Genomic DNA, 22,931 nt, shown 5'->3' on the forward strand with positions numbered 1-22,931 from the left:
TCTTCAATCCATTGCTCTCTCCTTCCTAATACAGTAATAGTCTCTACTGTTGAGATTGATGAAGCTCTGGTCAGTCAATATAGGCAGAACGTGACTGTCAGATATGTGCAGTGTCTTCACTAGCGTAAGAGAACAAAGCTGCTCCTTTCTGATCAGCCACAAAAGCAGAGACCCCTAAAATCTTGTACAGTAGATATTTTTTAAATGCCCTTTGTGGTACAGTGTACTGAGCAAACAAATAACAAATTACATAAAACGGACTGGAAGAGACTAGCATACAGACCTCATTACATTCACAGCAAAATACTCACTCCTGCCAAGGCTTCCCACAATATTAAAGATGCAGTCCAGTTCCTTGACAAACACAAACTTTCTATTCCCTTAATTTTGGTAAGTGCTCAGATGGTCACCGTATGGAAGTTCTTCTATATCCATACATGCCAGTCAGAATTTTATGACTTTATGGAATATGAATTTAACATTTGTTTTTAAACTAATATTAAGTGGACAGTTCTGGCAATTGCGTGATTAAATCACTGAGGCAGTCCATTTATACCATTTGATGGGATGAAGTTTTTAAAAAGTGAATTTTTGATTCAGACAATTAAAAGCTCATCCAGAACTGTAGTACATCTATATTAGTACAAGGATATGGAACAATTAAACATGCATAGGAAAAAGTCCTCACTAAGTTACTCTTGTGTAGTACTTCTTAACAAATGCTGAAGCCAGTTCTGTAAATTCAAGTATTCTGATCTCACTAATTTAAACAAATTTATATTTTGGGCTAATCACTAATTTTAATAAAATAGGTCCAGATTACTACAGGTCCCAAAACAATAATTATACATACAAACTGGAATACTGGGTAGTTTGGTTTTTAATAACTATCTCACAAGCTCCAGTAAGCTAATTTTCTACCTGGTAATAAATGAGTCACGGAAACACTAACAAATTCCACTATACTAGAGTTCAGGTTACAGTGTTAACAGAAAACTATCATACATTACGAAATTGTTTTAGATACAACAAAAATGGCTATGTTTCCTGCATGCTGAAGTTTCAACATTTTAACAGATTAAAAATTCCAGTTTAAAAGTAAAAATGAAAATCTTTTTATCATTCAGTGGATTTCATGTTACTTGGCATTCCATTATAGAGCCTACTGGAATTGTATATGTTCAGCAAATGCCTCACCTTAAGAACTGGGATCTCATCCTCTTTATGAGCCACAAGCAGGGGCAAACCAGCCAATGTTTTCTCCAAGTCTTTCCCAAGAATCTTTACACCCTGGGCTGCCATAACTTCTTTGTGTTTTTCATACTGGTTCTGAAGAAGAAAGAAAAATGTTCATTTAAGAGTTCACATGGATGTTCCTTAGCAGCACACAGCAGAGGTTAGCTACTCAGCAGATCACCTGGTCATATGTCCCTCTTTCCCTATGCTACCAATAAAGAGACAGTCAAAGATGCCTAATTTTATGGCTGCACAAGCAAACAAGGAGGCACAGACTCTGACAATCAAGCCCTGTAGCACAAAGGCGGCTCAGGTCTGTTCCCACTTCTTCCAGTTTTTTTAACCTTCAATTCCCTGAAGCAGGGAGCGTGTGCCTCAGTCTGCATGCCCAGCTGCTCTCTCCTTAATTCTTCCTCTTGCGTCTCTCTTACACCCAGAACTAAAGAAGAGGCTCAAGAGAGAAAGAAAAGGAAACCCAGAAAAAAGCAGACAGAAAACAGAGCAGCAGAGAGTCTGTCAGCAAGTCCCCTGCTTCTGGCATACATTTAGCTTTTTTTTGTTTTTGGGGGTGGGGGAGAGAGGAGGGAGGTACAGCAGACAGCACTCTACAAAGAGTCTACAAGGGCTCTGAGGCCGGACTGCCTCTGCCCCCCACCCCCACACATTCAGCATGACTGGAGAGTAGGTGGTCTTGGAGGAGGAGAGTAGGCAGCCCTTCCTAATGGCCTCTTTCCTGATGGCAATACACCGGTATCTCCCCCTCTCTAATCTCACTGAAGCTCCAGCACTGTTCCTCCACAGCCTAGGGGAATCTTGCAGATTCCTCTCCTACCCAGACTCTCCCTACAGAAAGACATTTCACAGTTTCAGCTTGAAGATACTGTCAAGTCAGTGTCTGGATCCATTTCCTCTGGACAGTCTCTACCTTCCCTAGAGATTCCAGTATAGCTCCCTAACCCCTCAAACACCCCACCCTTTCAAGCTCTCTGGAGGCACCCAAATTCATCTCCTGTCTCAAGGGTGATGAAGTTTCTTTAAGTGACCCTAACCTGCTAAAGGAGCCCATTTCCCATTGGACCCCTCAGGAAGTGACAAGAACTAAGGAGCCCAGACTCTCAGTAAGATTCAAGCTCTTAAGCGCACTCTGAAAATGGGACAGAGGCAAAATTTTACCCTTGACTTTAAACATAAGGGAGCATGTGCACAGATGTGCCTTCAGTTCACACTCCCATTGTAAGCGGGTACCCAGCAACTGCAGATGAATCAAACAGGACCTTGCCCTGAGAATGACAAAGAGAAGCCTTAGTATCCAGTCTCTAGCCCTTACAGGCCAACAGCAGTACCACTGGACACCAAGGACAGGAAAGCTAACCTAGTACTTCATAGGGCCCCCAAGAGTTGTCATCGTCGCCATCTGCATTGCCACTCAATCCGCATGGGTGTCCAGGTGAACCTTGACAAGGTGCCCGATCTCCTTACTAGAACTAGACCCAAAAGGCCCTATTAGTGTTGTCAGATTCCACTAAGCCCTCTTCCTTCCTCTGCAGCACCATTTTCAATTCAGCCAGGATTGTGTGGTCACCACAGTAGGGCATCATCATGCAAGACCGAAAATGGAATGCCAAGGTGATTGCTAAAATCAATTTACCATCTTGCCCCATTATAGTGTCCAATTCTGTGAAGCCCCAAGGATCATAGAGCCCTGCAAGGACATACTTCCCCAACAAATGAAAAGATGGTCTTATTGTTAAGCTTTTGGGCTGGGACTTGAGATCTGAATTTTAATCTGAGAAATGTTTATGATCTCTGTTATGCAAAAGGGCAGACTAGTGAGTCATAATGGTTCCTCTGGCCTTAGGACTAGGAAATGCTCCAGACCTTACTCTACTTCAAATGAAGGCAGTAACAGAGAAAAGCTCTTCTGCTCCTCATCAGGTTCTAGCTTCTCCTCTCATAAATTAACTTTTCACTTCTGTGGCTCTCCTCCTCCTTTCAGGATGATCCAGAAGTCAATATTCTAACCTCCCTGTCTACTTCCTAGCTACACAACCCTAGTGAGATCAGGCTGGCCCAGTCTTCTATCCCTCCTCAAGCAGGCTGCAGCACTGTGCAAGGGTTTCATTCCCCTTGTCTCAGGACACCTGGCACCAAACATCATAAAGTACTGATTCATTGGTTCAGTAATTTCACTTTATATTTGAATCTTGTTTTTTTTTAAAGAAGTGTTTCTATGGGTTTTGTAAAAAGAAAAGGAGCTGTAGCTCACGAAAGCTTATGCTCAAATAAATTGGTTAGTCTCTAAGGTGCCACAAGTACTCCTTTTCTTTTTGCGAATACAGACTAACACGGCTGTTACTCTGAAACCTATGGGTTTTGTATTCATTTTACAAGATCTCTCCCTTCCATGTCTATGCATTATACATAAACCTGGATAACCAGAATAAATATACCTTGATGCTTGTTAATATACATTGGTGTGGTTATTCTTTGATCCTTGTCCTGAACCACTTCCACAATTAGACACATCTGTGGGAGTATGGATGTGTTGTAACCTGCAACTTCTTCCATTTATTCCCCCTCCTCACTTTAATTTGATCATCTTTGGATACTTGCTTCTATGATGTAAAGTGTATTGAATACTTCTCTGGGTTTCCCCCTTATTCTAATCTTTTGTTCTAATTCTTAAGACTTCCCTAAAATGCCACCTCCACATGCTGTTCCCATACCTTAACTCGTAGTTCCTTCATAGGGGGAGGTAGCAGAAGACCTCGAATCTGAGTTACTATAGGACCTTCTACTCCAGGGACAATAATGGTATCACCCTCCTTCAGACGTCCATTAATCAAAATTACATCTATGGTAGTTCCCATGCCTGGAAGTGCTTTGACCTAAGAGATATGAGAAAGAGAAAGAAAAAAAAAGTTAAACACTTGCATTTCAACTCAGTTTATCAGCCACAAAAAGGAAAAAAAAAGTTTGCTAAACAAATATTCTAAAAAGCATGGACACTGACTTACCTCCATAACCTGAGCTCTCAGTTCCTCACATTGGGCCAGTCTCTTATTCAGCATGGTTTGCGTCAAATCAACAAGAAGAGCTATCAGACTCCCCATGCCATCCCCAGTGTGAGCAGAGGTAGGTACCAGAGAAACAAAAGTGCGGGGATCCTTATTCTCAAAAAACAAAGCAGCATTCAAGCCCTAGAACCAGGAACAGTACAGTTGCATGGAAAATTACCACATCAACACTAACAGCATGTAACATCACATTTTTCAAATCCTGAATTCAAGTCCTAGCTCCATTTCAGTAACATCTTAATAATGCAACCTCAAATTTCACACTTTAAAGCACAAAAAAGAGGGCAACAGACAACAGCTCAAAATATGAGTAAACCCTATAAATCTAGTTACTATATTTTAGCTTATAGGCAGTTTCTGTGCGACCAGAGAGAGGCTGTGAAAACTAAGTATTGCTGGAACACAATCACACTAGTTTGAAGAAAAAAGGGATGAGATGGTTTCTCTCAGGTGATTCAAATGAGGGGAGAATGTGTAAAAAACCCAGTCTGTTTTTGCTGGCGCTACTGATGCTGCATTCTCAACAAAGTGACCCAGGACTGGAATGGGGGTAGAGAAAGCTGTCTCTCACCAAAATAAAGCAGATTTTCTACTTTAGTTTCAATTTATGTAAAATGATTAACACACTGATAAAGGGTCAGAAAATACAGTGTGATATTCATACCATAAGAAATCTCTCTTTGGCTTTCAAAAGTTGTCCACCTATTTTCACTTCTGTTAACAGAAAAAAGTTAATAATCCAACCTACCTGTTGTGCAAATTCCACAATGATAGCTTTTGCACGTTCCTCAAATTCATCTTTTGTGTTTTTCTTCTGTTTCTTTAACGTGGTAGCTACATCTGTATCAGGGCTTTTTTTCCAGTCATATAACCTATCAATCTTGAAAATACAATTTTAATACCGTTATGTCATGCTTTGCTCTGTTCAGAAGTGCATTCCTGGGATATGCCTACAGAAGTCAACTGTCATTTATGACCTGCCTCACATATGAATAACTTATAAGAAATATTTAAGTTATAAGTATTAATCACCATAGTATCTAGATGCCAATTTATCCTAGTGACCATGTGTATGGTTCAAATATAAAAAGATTTCCTACATACATATATCCTGTATTGTAATGGAAAAAACAAACAGTACTGGAGAATATTTCCTGAGTGCAATAATTACTTTTTTTTAAAACCTCAGACTGTTGAATTGTGTCTTTTGATACATGTGCAAAGTGTTTTTTATACTGAAGAGGTAGTTTAATTACATGTATTGCATCAAGTTTAAGACAAAACAAGTGGGAAAAGATTTTAGTCTTCCTAGTTCCCGAGAACATGACTCTCTCAAGTCATGAGTTTTTTTTTTTTAAATAAAATAATGTTCTTGGTGTTTATATACAGTAAAGAAAGGATACACAAAGCCCTTGCTGAAAGGATATTTAACTGTTTATAAAGCTTATGGGTGAGGTTGGAATTCCTTTCCTGCAACAGCACAACAGAAATTAAGTCAATATCAACAGCAATTTGTTTTTTTAAAGAAGGTGTGTTTAGAATGGGTGTCAAAAACAATAAAAAGACATTACAGAATGTATGGTAATTCCCAAAGTACGTTTTAAAGTAGGTCACGTTTAGTGCAAGGCATTATGGTCATTTCATTCAAATCCCTACTTAAAACTTGCTTCTTTCACAATGCTCATAAAAGGTACATAAATTAAGACCTTTTTAACTGGGCCATAAAGTAGTACACATACCTACACTGTGTAACATGATTTTATTGCTGTGACTGTCATCTTCATCACTCCTTACCTTTCTTAACCCTCGCACATTGCATCACATCTAAAAGTTAGACTATGGAGCTCACTGAGACAAGGTCTATGTCCGGAGGCACTTTACAGAACAGACACAACATGGAGGTGTTTAAAAAGTAAAACAATAAGATTTGAGGGCCTCTGTAATTAAGGTTTAAGACACTTTCAAGGTCAAACTGCCCCTCCCTCCCCCCACCAGTAGACAAGAGTCCTTTAAGTAATTGCACAAAGGTTTCTCAACTCCCTGCCACCCTTAATTCTGAATATTTACTAAATACTTTGAAAGTGTAATGCAGTTCTTTTGCAATATGCATTAACACCCATTAAAAAGAAAAATAAGACTGCTGGTGTGTCACATAACATATGGCAAAGCTATCTGAACACAACTTAGTTTTCTTAGCACCATTTATATAACCCACTTTAAAATGTACATGATCGCTGTAACATCAGGATTTCTGTAGTGTCTTAGTTTTTCCTTTCATACAAATATTTCATTGAAACTTACAAAATAAAGATTAAAAATATTTTACTATGTAAGAAATCAAAATGCCTATCAGCATACCTGAAAATGCTGGCCAACTACTCAATTTTAAAAAAGACAAACTAATTACACATATTTTTCCTCTACACTTTGTCACCTAATGTTGTAGTACTTGAAACCAGTCCTTACAATGTATTTAAATTTGCTCAGTGCTCTGCTAGGACACTGAAACCTGTCTCAAACAACTAACATCTGTTGTTAGTTTAGAACAGTGGTCTCCAAACCTTTTGGCTCGCACACCCCAGGGTGAAGACCGGAAGACCTGCCGCACCGCCAACGGAACAGGCCCAAAAGACCCGTCGCAGGGGGTCCACCTGAGGGGAACACCAGCAGTGGACATGCAGAGCTGCCGCCGAAGAAAAAAAGGCAGAGTGTTCCTGCTGCCGCGCACCCCCTGGGATCATCTCGCACAAGGGGTGCGTGCACCTCAGTTTGGAGACCAGTGGTTTAGAAGACCCACCTCAGAAGATGCCATTGGTTGGCTAAACTACTATGCACACACTAAATAAATAGTTAAAAGGGGAGCAGAATCGTACTACACCTTTGAATTTTACAACGTAAAAAAGAAAAAGGTATCACCCAACAAATTCATTTAAGTATATTACAGAATGATTGAAGAACAACTTCCAGTAATGTGAACCACACAGAAGAGCTATGAGATTAACTGAATAATAAACATTTCTTTAAGGAGACTCCTTAAACTGCTCTGCAAAGTCTATCATATACTTAATCTCAGTTTCATTTACAGAAAAAGATGCAAGTCAACAGAAAGACAACTAAGAACCATGGCTTCAGCTCTTACAATGGGTTGATGGCACTGTTCATAAACACAATTCAATTAACAGACAAAATAGTACAGTACATATTTGATACTGAATTTTCTAAATACATCTTTGAAAGGCCATCTTACCTTGTTGAGCGCTACAATAAAGGGACATTTCTTGGATTTCAGCAGGTTTATCGATTCAATTGTCTGGGGCTCCAAACCATGCATAATATCAACTACTAGAATAGCAATATCACAAAGTGAGCTTCCTCGATTTCTTAGGTTGCTGTGGCATTGGGAAAGAAAGAATGTCATTCATACAGTAATCTGAATATTCCATAATGTTTTTTTATTAGAAATGGTTTTTTTTTGTTTTTTTTACATCAGGGTCAACTGATGTTTGCCCAGCAAAAAGTGAAAATCTTGTGATTTGCATTAAGATACTGCCACATTACTCACTCTTCCCAAGAGACAGGAAAACTGATTAAATGACATGCCAGCTATATACTATTAATAGAAGATCACTTCCAAAAATGTATGAGAGTGTTTCTATAAGTCCAAGTCCATTAACAAAAGAACACATTTGTGAAAGACTTTGTAGGCAAACCTCTTAGGAGGTGTAATACTCAACCAGCAAACATTAGGTATCACACTGTTTCTAACTTGCCCTTTCTGAGAAAGATTATTAAGAAGGTGATGAAAATTGCTCTAAAGGTCCTAAATCAGATCACTGTAATTCAGTTTTGAATCTAAGTATGGACAGAGACTGCACTGATCGTACTCCTTAATGCCCTAGCAATAAACAAAGTTCGGGTAATCCATGCAGATTTATTATATCTTCAGTCTCTAACCATGTTAACCAAGAGGTCAACGCCTCCTACTTCCCTCAGAAAGTTAACACACTGCACAATTAACTTAGCCACATGTCGACACTGTTTACTCATGTTCCTGAGTTTATAACTGAGGTTATGTTATACACTGTGTTATCTGGCAGAAGGAAGTTTGTTATGAAGATGCCGAATTTGTCATCATCTACAGGAATGGGCTGCGTCAGTATTAGAGTACAGCTAAAAGGTGTCTTATAACCTGGCATTTCATTGCCTGTAAGGGTGTTGTTGGAGAATGTCACATTTAACCAACCGTAATTCCTTTTATGTTAAGTTTTCATTAGGATCCTGAATTAATAAGTAAAATGTATAGGAGACTTAAGAAAGTTAGCTTTCATAATCTCCAATGTCCAGACTCATTTAGGCTCTATAACAAGCCAAAATTTAGGTCATTGACTACTTATCTAGAGACTAAGATGGGAAAAGACTTTTCCCTAAGCACTTAAGTTACATTTCACAGATAAGCACGGTTTTCTCCCAGTTAAGTTTTTATATTCACTATCCAAAGTGAAAGATTGCCTTTACATGCTCTTCTAGATATAACAGTTTGACCACGGATGGGAAAATTATATACACCTTTCATCCACAAGTGATTAGCTAGATACAAAATGCAAATGTAAATCAAGCATACCCACAATACAAATGTAAATCAAGCATATCCCTTGTCAGATACAAAAATGATTTTTTTTTAGAAGTTTAAAGATATACAGTAAATAGCAGATTCATCCTAAATTCTATAACTCAGTTAAGTACCTATGCCTATATTAACAGGCAAGTCTTACGATCAGTTATTAACAAGACCCTTCACATCACAACAATAAAAAAAAGTTACCTGAAAGACTCATGTCCTGGAGTATCAATTATCAGCATTCCTGGAATTTTTATGTTCTCTCTGTCAAACTAACATTTTCAAATATTAGCCATCTTGAGAAAATTATGTAAGAAAATAAACTTAAATTTAGAGCCTCAGCAGTAGTCATAAATTTCAAATATCCAACTAAGTATTTTAGGAAGGACCAACACCCTTACCCTAACAACAGCTCTTAAGAATGCCATCACACCACAATAAAAGCACAGCCAGTTAGGTAAGGGATGCTCAAAATGACGACACGACATGAGGAGGGGTTACTTGCCTTGTACAGTAACTAGAGGTCTTTGAGAGGTGTCCTATTCTGTGTGCCTACTTCAGGGTGCGTGTGCACAATGCACTCTTACCAGAGATTGTGTCAGCAGGTCCGTGCCTGTGCCCTAGATAGCCTCATGCTCTGGTACAAGGGTACATGGTGGGCAGAGGGGGGCAGATCTGCTGCCACTAAAGTTCCTTCTGAACCACAAAAGCCCAGCAAGAAGACTATGGCAGAAGGGAAGGAGGGTAGCTAATGGAGTGCCCATAGGGACACACATCTCAAAGAACTCCAGTCACTCTACAAGGGAAGTAACCTTCCCTTCTTCAAGTAGCGTCCCTATGGATGCTCCACTTCAGGAGATTCCCGAACAGTACCTCAGTTACAGAGGAAGGTACCAAGGAGGCATATCCAGTACAGACGATAAAACAGCACCACCAAAAGGTGTACTAGCACTGGAAGCAAGCATAAAAGCGCAGTGCTGGGAAAATTTGTGCAGCAAAGACCAGGTGGCTGCTCTGCCGATGTCTGAGACAGGTATATTTTCAGTAGGGTCACAGAGGTAGACTGAGCCCTGGTGGAATGGGCAATCAACGTAGAAGAGGGACAAGTCCTTGCAGTTTTATAACAGGTTAAGATGCTTCTTGAAACCCATTTGGACAGTCTTTGGGTAGAGATTGGGGGCCCTTTCATTCATTCCACAACAGATATAAAAAGCCTAGGAGAAGTCCTAAAGGACTTAGTTCTGTCAAGGTAAAAGGTGACAGCCCTTCTTACATCCAGTCTATGGAGGCTCGTTTCATCTCTTGAAGAGTGACGCTTGGGCTAAAACACTGGTAGAATCTCCTGATTAAATGTGGAATTCTCAAAGAACATTAGACAAGAAGTGACGATGTTAACATAGTGTCACTTTATCATGACAGATCATCATGTACAGTGGGTCAGCCATCAGGGTTCCTACCCTTCTGGCTCAAATGAATATGAGGAACAAGGTCTCGAGGGACAAATGGAGGAGGGAACAGTGCCCCATATGTTCAAATGGAGGCTAAGTTGAGGTCCTACGGTGAAGCTGGCTCCTTGACAGGAGGGAAAAGATTGAACAGGCCTATAATAAATCTGGTGGTGGAAGGGTGAGTGAAGACTGATAACCCCTCGATGAGGGACAATGAAAATCAGCGATGGCAGCTTGGTGAACCTCAATTAAACTCGGCAACAATTCCTGTGGTTTTAAAATTTAACAGGCAATCAAGAATGCGTGCCAGGCAGGACACGAAAGTAGGTATACAAAGTGGCTGTACCAAGCTAGGAAGTGTTTCCACTTCTGCAAGTTTTCCTTGTTGAGGGTTTTAAGCTATTAAGCAGTACTGTTTATCACTGAGGAGCGGTCTTGTTCTATACCAGAGAGCCATTTAGCAGGCTGTTCTTGAGGTGAAGTGCCAAGAGGTTGGAGAGGGTGATGGATCTTGACTCCTCAGTGAGAAGATCTGCTGCTACCAGGAGGGGGAGAAGCAGCTGTCAAGACATGCACACATGCTCTGGTAACCACACCTCTCTCTGCCACAGCAGTGCTATGAGGATGGCTACTAATTTCTCCTGTTTCAATTTGTTTAGGACCTTGAGCAGTAATGGCCTTGAGGGATAAGTGTATAGCAACATTCGAGGCCAAGGGATGACTAGAGCATCTCCTGTTGATTTGCGGCTGTGCCCTCCTCTTGAACAGAATCATCTACACTTTGTATTGGATGGTGTCGCAGAGATAGCCATCTCCAGATCAATCAAGGTAAAACATATCCTTCAGAATATGTTGCTGTTCAGCTCCCACTCAGGACGGAGATGAAATGCCAGCAGAGGGAGTCCGCCACTGCATTCTGCAGTCCTGGTAGATAAACTGCTGATATCTATTTGTGGTTGATATACAGCAATTATATTCTGATGGGGCAGCCCCTGATGTGGGTCAGGAAGTGCTGGCAAGCATAACAGACCACTCTGAGCTTGATAAGATGAAGGATCACTTCCTTCAGAGTTCATTTGTCCTGAGCTGTGAAGTTCTGAAAGTGCACATCATTGGGAGGCATCTGTAGTGATGATCCTCATGGGATGAGGATGCAAGAACATAAAGTCCCATACACACCTTTTGTGGATCCTTCCACCAATTCAGAGAATCGAGGACCCTTCGAGGTACGGACACCCATTTGGACAGACTGTGCATGGTGTAGACCAGGGACAGGCAAACTTTTTGGCCTGAGGGCCACATCAGGTTTCCAAAATTGTATGGAGGGCCGGTTAGGGGAGGCTGTGTCCCCCCAACAGCCAGGCGTGACCCAGCCCCCGCCTCCTATCTGACCCTCCCGCTTCTTGCCCCCTGATGGATCCCCTGGGACTCCTGCCCCATCCAATCCCCCCCACCATTCCTGACTGTCCTCCCCAGGACCCCTGCCCCATCCAACCCCCCTGTTCCCCATCCTCTGACCTCCCCGACCCCACCTTTGAACTCCCCTGTCTTCTATCCAACCCGCCCCCCGCTCCCTTACGGCGCTGCCTGGAGCGCTGACGGCTGGCAGCACTACAACCATGCTGCCCAGAGCCACAGGTCAGGCTGCAGCTCTGCAACTGCGCTGCCCGGCTGCCCAGAGCATTGCGCCGGCAGCACGGCACGCTGAGGCTGCGGGGAAGGGGGGAGGGAGGGGCCAGGAGATACAGCCTCCTGGGCCAGGAGCTCAGGGGCCGGGCAGGAGGGTCCCGCAGACTGGATGTGGCCCGCGGGCCGTAGTTTGCCCACCTCTGGTGTAGCCCATTCTCAATCAGGTTCAAAGACACCAGGAGTGTAGTCCTGCTAAGAGTGCCACAAAACGTACAGACTGCCATATGGCTCAGGAGTTGGAGGAAAGCCCTTGCTGCGGTTTGTGGGCTCTGTTGTATTTAATCCAGCGTTGTGTTTAAACTGAATTGTTTGGCAACGCCAATTAAAGGAGTAAACTGTTGTATATACACTGACCCCTTACAGGGGCAATTGACCTCTAGTATCTCAACTGTCCAGTGGAGTGCTGGACAGTGCAGAACACACATTTTGGCAGGGTGGGGGTGGGGGAGGAGAGTGGGACTGGGAGTGTGTTGCGGTCACCCTGCAAGTGGCAAGCAAAGCTAGTGGAAGCCAGAGTGTTGACTAGAGCATGCTGGCAGCTAAACACAGACATTCACCTTGTTACTAGCATGCTGTTTGGCTGTTGGTGAGGAGCCCAAGTTGGGAGTTACAGCAGCAAAGCATTATGAGGCACACAAGGTTACAGAGCAGGTGGTGACAACCCCAGAATCTGACAGAAGCATAATAGTCTTGTCCAGGAGGGAGAAAGGTGATGCTACTTCTTCTCCTGATGGCTCCTGTTCATCTGATTCCTCCTACAGAACAGGATCCTAGGACAGCAGTTGTTGCTTTTGACGTGTCCTCTTACATGATGGGACCCTGTAGAGCTGGTCGCTATAAAGGACCAATAAGAACATTGAAGAGGGACATAAGGGAAGGGGACAGGATCCCAGGCTTGTTCTTGCCAGGTTTGCTGGGTATATGTCCAGCAGGGAGTATCTTCATCAGGCTGCACTGCAATGAGGAAGGCTGAAATGGGAAAACAGAAGGGCCTGTATAGACACCTCATAATCAGATGAGTTGTCATGTACCAAGTCCATTGGAGGGGCAAGTGGTGCTGGTACCGGCAGTCGAGTGGGTCTAATGGGAGACCAGAGGGGATCTAACAACTACACAGGAACTGGAGGTTGAATCTGCTTGGTAGTGAGATGGTACCAGAGAATGTGTCAATCAGAAATGCCTCTCAGTAACCACAACGGGTTTGTGTGGAATCAGACTGCATTGATCCCTGATGGTAGGTCAAATCAGTACAAGAGAAGGTCTCTTGATACCCTTGAACAACGGTGACTCAGGTTCTTCCAGGATCCAAAGATCCTTGTGGAAAAAGGAGTCTGGACAGTACTGGGTATTCCAGAGAAGGACCCCAAGCATTAGTACATTGGGTGATACTGGAGATGGTACTGAAGTACAATCTGTGTGCTCTTCTCTGCTGGCTAGGGAAGGTGGTACCAATGACATTTGTGGCTTAACCTTAGAGTCACTGTGCTTCAGAAGCACTGGGTGCAGTGCTGACTTCAGTGCCACTGCAGTTTAACAGACAGCTTCTCGGTACATGGCATGGTTCTCTCGTTGATGATGAATCAGGGGTCAGTGGTACCCTTGTCAGGACACAAGGTCTCCCAAGATCCAGACCGAAAGGGTAACTTTCCCCTTCTCTTATCCTATTCCTCAGAACAGTCTGCATGCTTCTTATGGATCCCTCGGGTCTTTGCTTACCACAGCAGCAGTGATTCAGCTGCAGGGGCTCTATGAGCAACTGAATCCAATTTACAGAGAGGTGACTTCAACCCCCTACGTCTCAGGGAACACTCCATTAACAGGAGTTTTACCTTGTCCCTCAGTTTTTCAGATGTAATTTTAAGTGGATTTTATATGGGGGGGCGGGGTGTGTGTGAAGGGAGAGCTCAAGTGTCCATCACTGTTGGGGAAAAAGACCTGTGACAGGTCTGACAGGGTTGGAAGCCAAGGATTTTGGGCATAATCCCTTACTTGAAGCTTTGGTTTAAGGTCTGAGTTTTAAAGGCCCAGAGCAGAACAAAACAAAAAAACAAAAAAGAGAAAGGGTAACCCCCACTCCCTAAAAAGCACAAAATGTGCTAAGTAACAGAAAAAGAAATACAAGATCTAAAATAATAAGAAAAAATAAGCAAAAGAGGTGGCAAACCACGCAGCTAGCTAAGGGACGCTGATGTTCCATCTAGAGCAGTGGTTCTTAACCTGGGGTGCACACATGTCTATGAGACATGCCAGATTTTTTTAGAAGGTAAATCATTGAAAACACAAATTAAGCACAGGCACGTAAGTACAACTACTTTGTTTCATCAAACCTATGTATTTAACATTATACATTTTTTAACGATTACTGTAATATACAAACAAAAATATATCTAGGTTTAAAGAACTGACCTACTTCAACCATTTTTGAGAAGGGGTGCGAGAACATACTTTGAGAACCAAAGGGGCGCAGGCTGTAGTAAAGGTTAAGAACCACTGATCTAGAGCCATAGGTGGCTGAGAAGGAACTGAAATTGTGGTAGGTCTGCCCTTCCCCCCACATATGCTCATATCAGAAAATGAGGATGTCTCGGGCACAGACAAAGACTCTGCTGATGAAAACTCCAATCTTGAAGTGGAACACCCATAAGGACACAATTTGAAGGAAAACTAAACTTTCAGAAACTATATTTGATGTAGCAAATCTTCCAGCTTTTTAGAAACCAGTATATTGCTTTGACAAGATATATGAAGTCAGGATTTCTACTGAATTAAACCCAGCTAAAGGGAACAAACTGACAGCTTTTGCCATCTCAACCATCTTGTACTTCCTACGTCAGAGAAACAAAGTTCCAGTAGATTGTTTAAATGCTTTCAAGAATAGTTTTGTATAAAACAACTTTTCTAAAAGTGATTTAATTTGCTGTTGGAGATTTCAAGAACAGTTCTCTTGCAACTTATGCTTGTTCTTCATACTGGACAAAATGTACTAGGAGTGCATTTTTTAATATTAAAAAACAGGCAGTTGAGTGGTTTTCTAGATAAAAATCAAACTGCAATATTTCATTTACGGGGAAAACTAATGTCCCTTGGAAAGTGACCTTCAATGGCAACACCAGTTTTCTAATATTGTGGATTTAAAAGTAAAGCTTGTTGCCCATTGTTAAACTTACCTTGTGAGTACATGCACTGAAATTAAACAGAAACCATTTTAAAGCTCATTGAAGAAATGTAATAAAAATATGGGTATATTTTAACTTCCAAGAGTATTCCCAATTTCTACCCAAATATCAGATTTTTGTCAACATAGTCAACATATAATGCATAAATGCACTTTCTAGAATGGAGAAGAGACAGTAGGAGGAGGGTTTTTTTTGTTTTTTTTTAAAGATGGTAATTATAAATTGTCTGGCAATGCTGTTACTCTAATTCAGAAATTAGAGTATCTCTTTCAAAAATAGTGAGAAGAATAAATTCAACCCAAATAACCAATATGTCAACTAGGTTTTTACATACACAAAAGCAGAAACAATTCTTAGAAAATATCCCACCACAACATCTAGTAAGTAAGCAGATCGCTTTATGAACTTTTGGACCTCAATCTAAGGTCTTTAAAGTGCTGTTACTTACATTTTTCACCATCTTAGCTTGTTCATTAATGGCTTCTAGAGGAACGTTAGTTGCTCCAATCTGCTGAGTGATACCACCTGCTTCACCATCTTGTACATGAGTATGACGGAGCTATAAAACCAAAGCAATAAAGGGAGTACTGAATACACAGGGAAAACAATGGAAATGGGAACCTGCTTACAGAAGGGAATTTAAAATCATATCCTGGAAGTGTCATTAATTATTTCCTTTGGGGGGGGAGAGAGAATGTGTTTAAACTATGTCTATTTAAGAGTAACAGCTGTGTTAGTCTGTATTCGCAGAAAGAAAAGGAGTACTTGTGGCACCTTAGAGACTAACCAATTTATTTGAGCATAATAAATATGCTCAAAGAAAGCTTATGCTCAAATAAATTGGTTAGTCTCTAAGGTGCCACAAGTACTCCTTTTCTTTTTATGTCTATTTAGGAAGTTGTAACACGTGTAAGAACATAAGGATGGCCACACTGAGTCAGATAAATGGTCCATCTAGTCCAGTATCTTGACTTCCGACAGTGGCCAGTGCCAGAGGAAGTGCTTCAGAGGAAATTAACAAAATAGGAAATCATCAAGTGATCCATCCCGTCATCCACTCCGAGCTTCTGGCAGTCAGAGGTTTAGGAAGACCCAGACCATGGGGTTGCATCTCTGACCATTTTGGCTAATAGCCATTGATGGACCTATCCTCCATGAACTTCTCATTCTTTTTTGAACCCAGTTATACTTTTGGCCTTCACAAACAAGTTCCACGTACTGACTGTGAAGTACTTCCGTATGTTTGTTTTAAACCTGATGCCTATTAATTTAATCTGATGACCCCTGGCTCTTATGTGATATGAAGAGGCAAATAATTCCTTATTCACTTTTTCCACACCATTCGTGTTTTTATAGACTCTCTCTTTTCTAAACTGAGCAGTCCCAGTCTTTTTAATCTCTCCTCATGTGGAAGCTGTTCCATACCCTTAATTCTTTTTGTTGCCCTTCTCTGTACCTTTTCCAATTCTAATATATCTTTTTTGAAATGGGGCTACCACAACTGCACACAGTACTGAAGGTGTGGTGGTACCATGGATTTATATAGGGGCATGATTATATTCTGTTTTATTACCTATCCCTTTCCTAATAGTTCCTAACATTGCTTGCTTTTTTTAATGCCACTGCACATTGAGCAGATGTTTTCAGACAACTATTCATGATTACCCCAAAAATCTCTTTCTTGAGTGGTAACAGCTAATTTAGAAAACATTTAGCATGAATAGCTGGGATTATTTTTTCCAATGTGCATTGCGTTACACTTATCAGCATTGAATTTCATTCGCCATTTTCCTTTCCAATCACCCAGTTTTGTGAGATCCCTTTGTAACTCTTCAAAATCTGCTTTGGAGTTAACTATCTTGAGTAATTTTGCATCTCATCTGCAAATTTTGCCACCTCACTATTTACCCCCTTTTCCAGATCATTTATGAACACACTGAACAGCACAGGTCGCAGTACAGATCCTTGGAGGACCTGCAATTTACATCTCTCCGTTGTGAAAAATGATCACTTATTTCTACTCGTTTCCTGTCTTTTAACAAGTTACTGATCCATGACAGGATCTTCCCTCTTAGCCCAGGACTGCTTATTTTGCTTAAGAGCCTTTGGTGAGGGACCTTTTCAAAGGCTCTCTGGAAGTCCAAGTACACTATATCCACTGGATCACCCTTGTCCACATGCTTGTTGACCCCCTTACAGATTTCTAATAAGATTGGTGAGGCATGATTCCCCTTTACAAAAGCTGTGTTGACTCTTCCCCAACATATTGTGTTCATCTGTGTGTCTGATAATTCTGTTTTTCACTATAGTTTCAACCAATTTGCCTGGTACTGAAGTTAGGCTTACTGGCCTGCAATTGCCAGGATCACTTCTGGAACCTTTAAAAAAAAAAAAAAAAAACAACCAACATTACATTAGCTACGATCCAAGAAATCTGGTACAGAGGCCGATTAAAGCAATAGGTTATATATCACAGTTCTGCAGTTTCCTATGTGAGATCCTTCAGAACTTTGGGGTGAATACCATCTGGATTCTGGTGACTTAATACTGTTTATCAATTTGTTATTCTAAAACCTATTGGACACCTCAATCTGGGACAATGCCTCAGATTTGTGACAAAAAGAATGGCTCACATGTGGGAATCTCCCTCACATCCTCTACAGTGAAGCCCAATGCAAAGAATTCATTTAACTTCTCTGCAACAGCTTTGTCTTCTCTGAATGCACCTTTAGCACCTTGATCATCTAGTGGCCCTACTGGTGTTCGGCAGGGTTCCTACTTCTGATCTACTTCATAAATTGCTGCTAGTCTTTGTGTCTTTTGCTAGTTGCTCTTCAAATTTTCTTGCCCTGCCTAATTATATTTTCACACTTTACTTGCCAAAGTTTATGCTCCTTTATTTTCTACACTAGGATTCGACTTTAAATTTTTAAAGGATGCCTTTTTGCTGCTGTTATTTAGCCATAGTGGCATTTTTTGGGTTCTCACACTCTTTTTATTATTTTATTTGGGGTATATATTTAGTTTGAGCCTTGACTGTGGTGTTTTTAAAAACTGACAGGTTTCAGAGTAACAGCCGTGTTAGTCTGTCTTTGCAAAAAGAAAAGGAGTACTTGTGGCACTTTAGAGACTAAATAAATTGGTTAGTCTCTAAGGTGCCACAAGTACTCCTTTTCTTTTTTTAAAAATTGTTTTCTGTACAGCTTGCATTGTATTGCATTTCACTCTTGTGACTGTTCATTTCCATTTAACTAGCTTCCTTGTTTTTGTGAAGTGCCCCTTTTTGAAGTTAAATGCTACTGTGGTGGGTTTCTTTGACATTTCCCCCCTGCAAGGATGTCAAAGTAATTACATTATGATCACTATTACTGAGTGGTTCAGATATATACACTCTTGGATCAGAGCCTAACCATGTAATGATTATTGTATAGTCTCTGAAATTTACAACAGTAACCTTTTGTTTAGAGGAACATTATACAGTAATATAATCCTGGGCCCTCTAATAGGGCGTTGCCATATTATAGAATGAGTATATTTACAATAATCATGACAAGTCATTTCTTGTGATTTTATTGAACGGAGTGGAATCTCTGATTACACATTTAACAAACCAGGCATGTCCATCAAATGCGAATATTAAAAAAAAATTGACAAGTGTGGTGGATTTTTTTTTGCAGGTGAAAGTTTTACTGGGTACATTAATTTTTCCATAACCACCAACCTCCCTCCCGAGTTGGACTACTTTTATTTTTCCAGCAGAAGGCTATCAGAAGTCTAGCTGCTAACTAGCAGACAGATTAATTCTTCATTTCGTTTTGTGTGATCATTTCTGCTAGGAAGCCCCAGCAGAATTCCAAAAGGATCATCTGACAATAAATATCAAATAATTTGTAATATTTGGTTAGGAATTGCAGCATCCCAGTGCTCTAATGACTGACCATAAAAGCATAAAATCTCCTCTTCACCACAATTTTTCCAACATTTATCTCTATTCATTCTCTCTATTTTTTAACCTGACTGGTATAAAATACCACTGAAACATCATCTTAACTAAGTTTTCCCTTTATTGCACTCTATATCGAGGTTGCTGGTACTCTTCCAGAGCAAACCCCATTCCTCTGGGGTAATCTGTCTATCCAGGTCCCTTTCTCAGCGTGTCATATATGAACTTTTTTGGTTAGGAAAGTTATCTTGAATTGTATTTTTATAAGCATTATAGGATTACAATAAGTTATTTCAAGCAGTAGTAGTTACATTACACTATGACAAATAAGCTATCACAGAAACTTGATAATGAAGATCCATCCCACTGCATCTTACCTTATCTAGAATTTTGGTCTTTCCTGTGTCTACGTGCCCAAGTACACAGATTACCGGTGCTCTTAGCTTTTCAGTGTTTACATTTTTGTTATTTTCAATACGCCGTTTCTAATAGGAGAATAAGACATGTTCAAAAGTAGAGATTAACATTTAAAGTATTACAAAAAGCAAGTGGAGATTTACCTAATGTTGCCAGCAGCACCTTAAGGGAAAAGCTGGCTGGGGTTTTGCACTCCCTCTCCAAGGTTTACTAAATACAACACTTCCATGACCATTCAATTTCCAGGGAGGGTTGGGGGGTATGCAGATTATATGGACAGAAATTTTTCTAGTCCAAGTACAAATTTCATGGTATGCATCTGGATTCAATACATGTTGGGCTCGGTTGTTTATCTCCAAGCAGAACATTTGAGGTCCTGAGATTTGCAATAAGGTTAGCTCGTCCTTTTGCCCAGCTTTTTGGTGCAGTTTAAAGATCAGAATTAAAGGTTAGCATCTTGGGAATCCAGGTCTAATTAAATTGACTGAGCTGTCTCAGTTAGATGGCTTTCATCAGATTGGTAACACTCTCAGTTCGCAATTTAAAAAGCAACAGTTTCAAGTAAGAATAACTAGTATGATAACTTATTTCATCTGCTAAAGTATGGGTTTGTTGGAGATGTATAGCAAAAGGTGTGCTTTGGGACAGGTAATAAGGCTTGTAGGTTGTTTTACTATGCATACATTTCAAAATTTCCTTACCTGTTGAAACCAATTCCTAGGCATGCATTAATGAAAGTTAGAGTTTCTAAATGTGCAATATGCCGAAGAAGGGGAAAAAGAGCCAATGCGAAATGTCAGTAATTGGAGAAAAAACAAAACAAAAAAACAAACACAAACTAATAGCGTTGAAATGCTTCATTAAAATTCTAATAGCATTTACAAAGGATGGAGCAGACAGTGATGATGCCACATACTTCCACCCTTTAAGGATGCTTTCCTCTGAAAAAAGGGTACTTTTTAGCCTTATAGAATGCAAGGAGTATAGCTTCTGTCTGCTCATACAACCCCTGTACTGTGGTTTTAAGTCAAGATAGATCTAAGTCTGCTAAATGCATTCATAAAAAAGAAGCTGTATTAAGTACGGTTACTTTTTGCATAAAAATTATTTGTAAGTCTGTAGAGCACTGACAATAAGTTCATTGCAGACCACTATGGACACTTGCACGAATATATTGTTTGCAGTGTTGTTATAGCCATGTCTGTCTCAGGATATGAGAGACAAGGTGAGTGAGGTAATATCCTTTATAGGACCAACTTCTGTTGGCGAAAGAGACAAGCTTTCGAGTTTACACAGACCTGAAAAAGAGCTCTGTAAACTCAAAAGCTTGTCTCTTTCACCAATAGAAGTGGTCCTATAAAAGATATTACTTTACCCACTCAGATTAAAAATAATACTGTGTCATAACTGCTAAGCTAATTTAGTCAAGTATGGTTGAACGTCCACTAAAATCCAAGAGTTTTCATGCCACACAGATAAGCTTCTCAAGACAAAGTGTGTCTAGATACCTCAATTCTCCGCTTAGCTTTATCGTAAACAAGCTCTTCTTTTGTACGATCATCATCAGAATCGTATTCCGAATCGGAGCTTATTTCTTTGCTTGGCTTTTTCTCTACCAATTGTTTTCCAACAGCTTGAGACTCCGTTTCTCTCTCATCTGAAGTCTTTTCATCTTCACTTCCCTCACTTTCTCCCTCTTCAGACTCTTCACTCTCTTCCTCCTCCTCCTCCTCCTCCTCTTCCTCATCTTCCTCTTCCACTTCATTGTGTTCCTTGACTTCAATGTGGACAGGTTTTCCCTCTGGCAAGAGGAGAGATAAAACTGAAGTAAAATACTCTGTCAAGATCACATCCCCAAAAACCACCATAAAGAGAAGTAGTAACTGAGATCAGGTTTCATTGTATAAACAGAACATGGACTAATTTTGGTTTAATCCATGTGAAGGAATAAGTCAGCTGCACTAAGTATGGGAATAAACTTCTAAATTTAGAGCCAGTCAAAGCAGCATATGTGAAAAATCAAAACAAAGCACTGCAATACAGTCAGTGCACCCACCAAGAATGATCCCTACTGACCTAAGGAGCCCTTTCCCAAATATCTGGAGGAATAAGATAGCTCAATTCAATTACATACCACGCACTTCACTTATAAATACACATACAGTCAATGCAGACAAGAACTACTCCTGGGGCAATTCCGCACCACTGTGCATGCGTAGAATTTATGTGTGTCCCCCCCCACAGATTTCTTTGCTTCCCTGCAGAAAAATGACTGACCGAGAAGCAAAGGGAAGCCACAAGAGTGGTCACACGACCCTCCCCAGCAGTATGTTTTGGGTGCCCGGGGCAGCTGGCAGAGAGGTAAGTCAGTCACTGAGGGGTGGGGGTGAGACTGGGGAAAACCAGTGGCTCCTACCCTGCGTCGGGCTCAGCTGCTAGTTCTGGCGGGGCAGAATGGGACTTCCTCTTTTCCTGCACAGCGTCTGAGTCTGAGTCAGACCCACCCCCGGACTTCTCCCCCAGCTGCAGGAAGCTCCGCAAACTTCCCCCTCCCCTGTTTTCTGCACCCATTGTTTCTCAACTGCAGGAGGAGGGATCCCTGTACAGAGAGCTACTCCCCCATTCACCCAACCCCCGTGCATCTAGACCCCCCTCATACCCAGACCCTCCTGCCGAGCCTCACCCCCTGGCATTTAGAACCTCCCCCTGGATCAGCCCCATTCCCCCTACACCTAGTCACCCCATCAATCCTCCCATACCCTAATCCCCACCCCACCGAGCCCCAAACAGCTGCACTTGGATCCACACCCTATTGAGCCCCTCTTCCCGAGCATCTGGACCTCCCTACTGAGCCCCCCCCCCCCCACACCCCCTACTGAGCCCCAACCACCTTCATTTGGATCCCCTATAGAGTGCCATTACTGTTACACCCAGAATCCCGCAACAAGCCCCCAAGCACCCAGATCCCTCCTGTACCCTGATCCCCCACTGAGCTGCCCGCACCCAGATTGCCCCACACAGAACCCTCTCAATTCACACCTGGATCCCCCCCACACTTGGATCCTGCCTTGCTGAGCCTTCCTGTCCACACCTGGCTTGGAGAGGCAGGGCCCTGGGGTGTTTCTGGAGCAGGCCTGGTTCTTGCGCTGTGTCAAGGTTGGAACTGCACAGTGATCTCCCACCTTTGTGCAGCCTGTGCTCCCCAATGCCATGCTGGAGTCTCCACATTTGACAAATTTCCCACAATTTTAAAATACTGTGTGCAGAATTTTTAATTTTTTGGCGCAGAATGTCCTCAGGAGTAAAGAACTAACACTCCAAATCTAA

The 22,931-nt window shown here is 41.4% G+C and overlaps 1 protein-coding gene across 2 annotated transcripts in view; it reads right to left on the reverse strand.

Moving 5' to 3' along the window:
- EIF5B (eukaryotic translation initiation factor 5B) overlaps positions 1–22,931 on the reverse strand; it is a 67,821-nt gene that overhangs the window by 11,068 nt on the left and 33,822 nt on the right. The window contains exons 10-18 of one of the 2 annotated variants that reach the window (XM_073352304.2): positions 21,113–21,405; positions 19,565–19,672; positions 15,693–15,803; positions 9,136–9,203; positions 7,561–7,702; positions 5,062–5,193; positions 4,254–4,436; positions 3,963–4,124; positions 1,198–1,329 (exon numbers count right to left, since the gene is read on the reverse strand). In XM_073352304.2, the coding sequence (XP_073208405.1) occupies positions 1,198–1,329; positions 3,963–4,124; positions 4,254–4,436; positions 5,062–5,193; positions 7,561–7,702; positions 9,136–9,203; positions 15,693–15,803; positions 19,565–19,672; positions 21,113–21,405 (1,331 nt within the window). The remainder of the gene's footprint in view (positions 1–1,197; positions 1,330–3,962; positions 4,125–4,253; positions 4,437–5,061; positions 5,194–7,560; positions 7,703–9,135; positions 9,204–15,692; positions 15,804–19,564; positions 19,673–21,112; positions 21,406–22,931) is intronic. The other variant, XM_073352308.2, reaches the window with a different exon arrangement.

Source organism: Lepidochelys kempii, chromosome 1, assembly GCF_965140285.1.
Source record: "Lepidochelys kempii isolate rLepKem1 chromosome 1, rLepKem1.hap1, whole genome shotgun sequence".
Taxonomy (NCBI): domain Eukaryota; kingdom Metazoa; phylum Chordata; order Testudines; family Cheloniidae; genus Lepidochelys; species Lepidochelys kempii.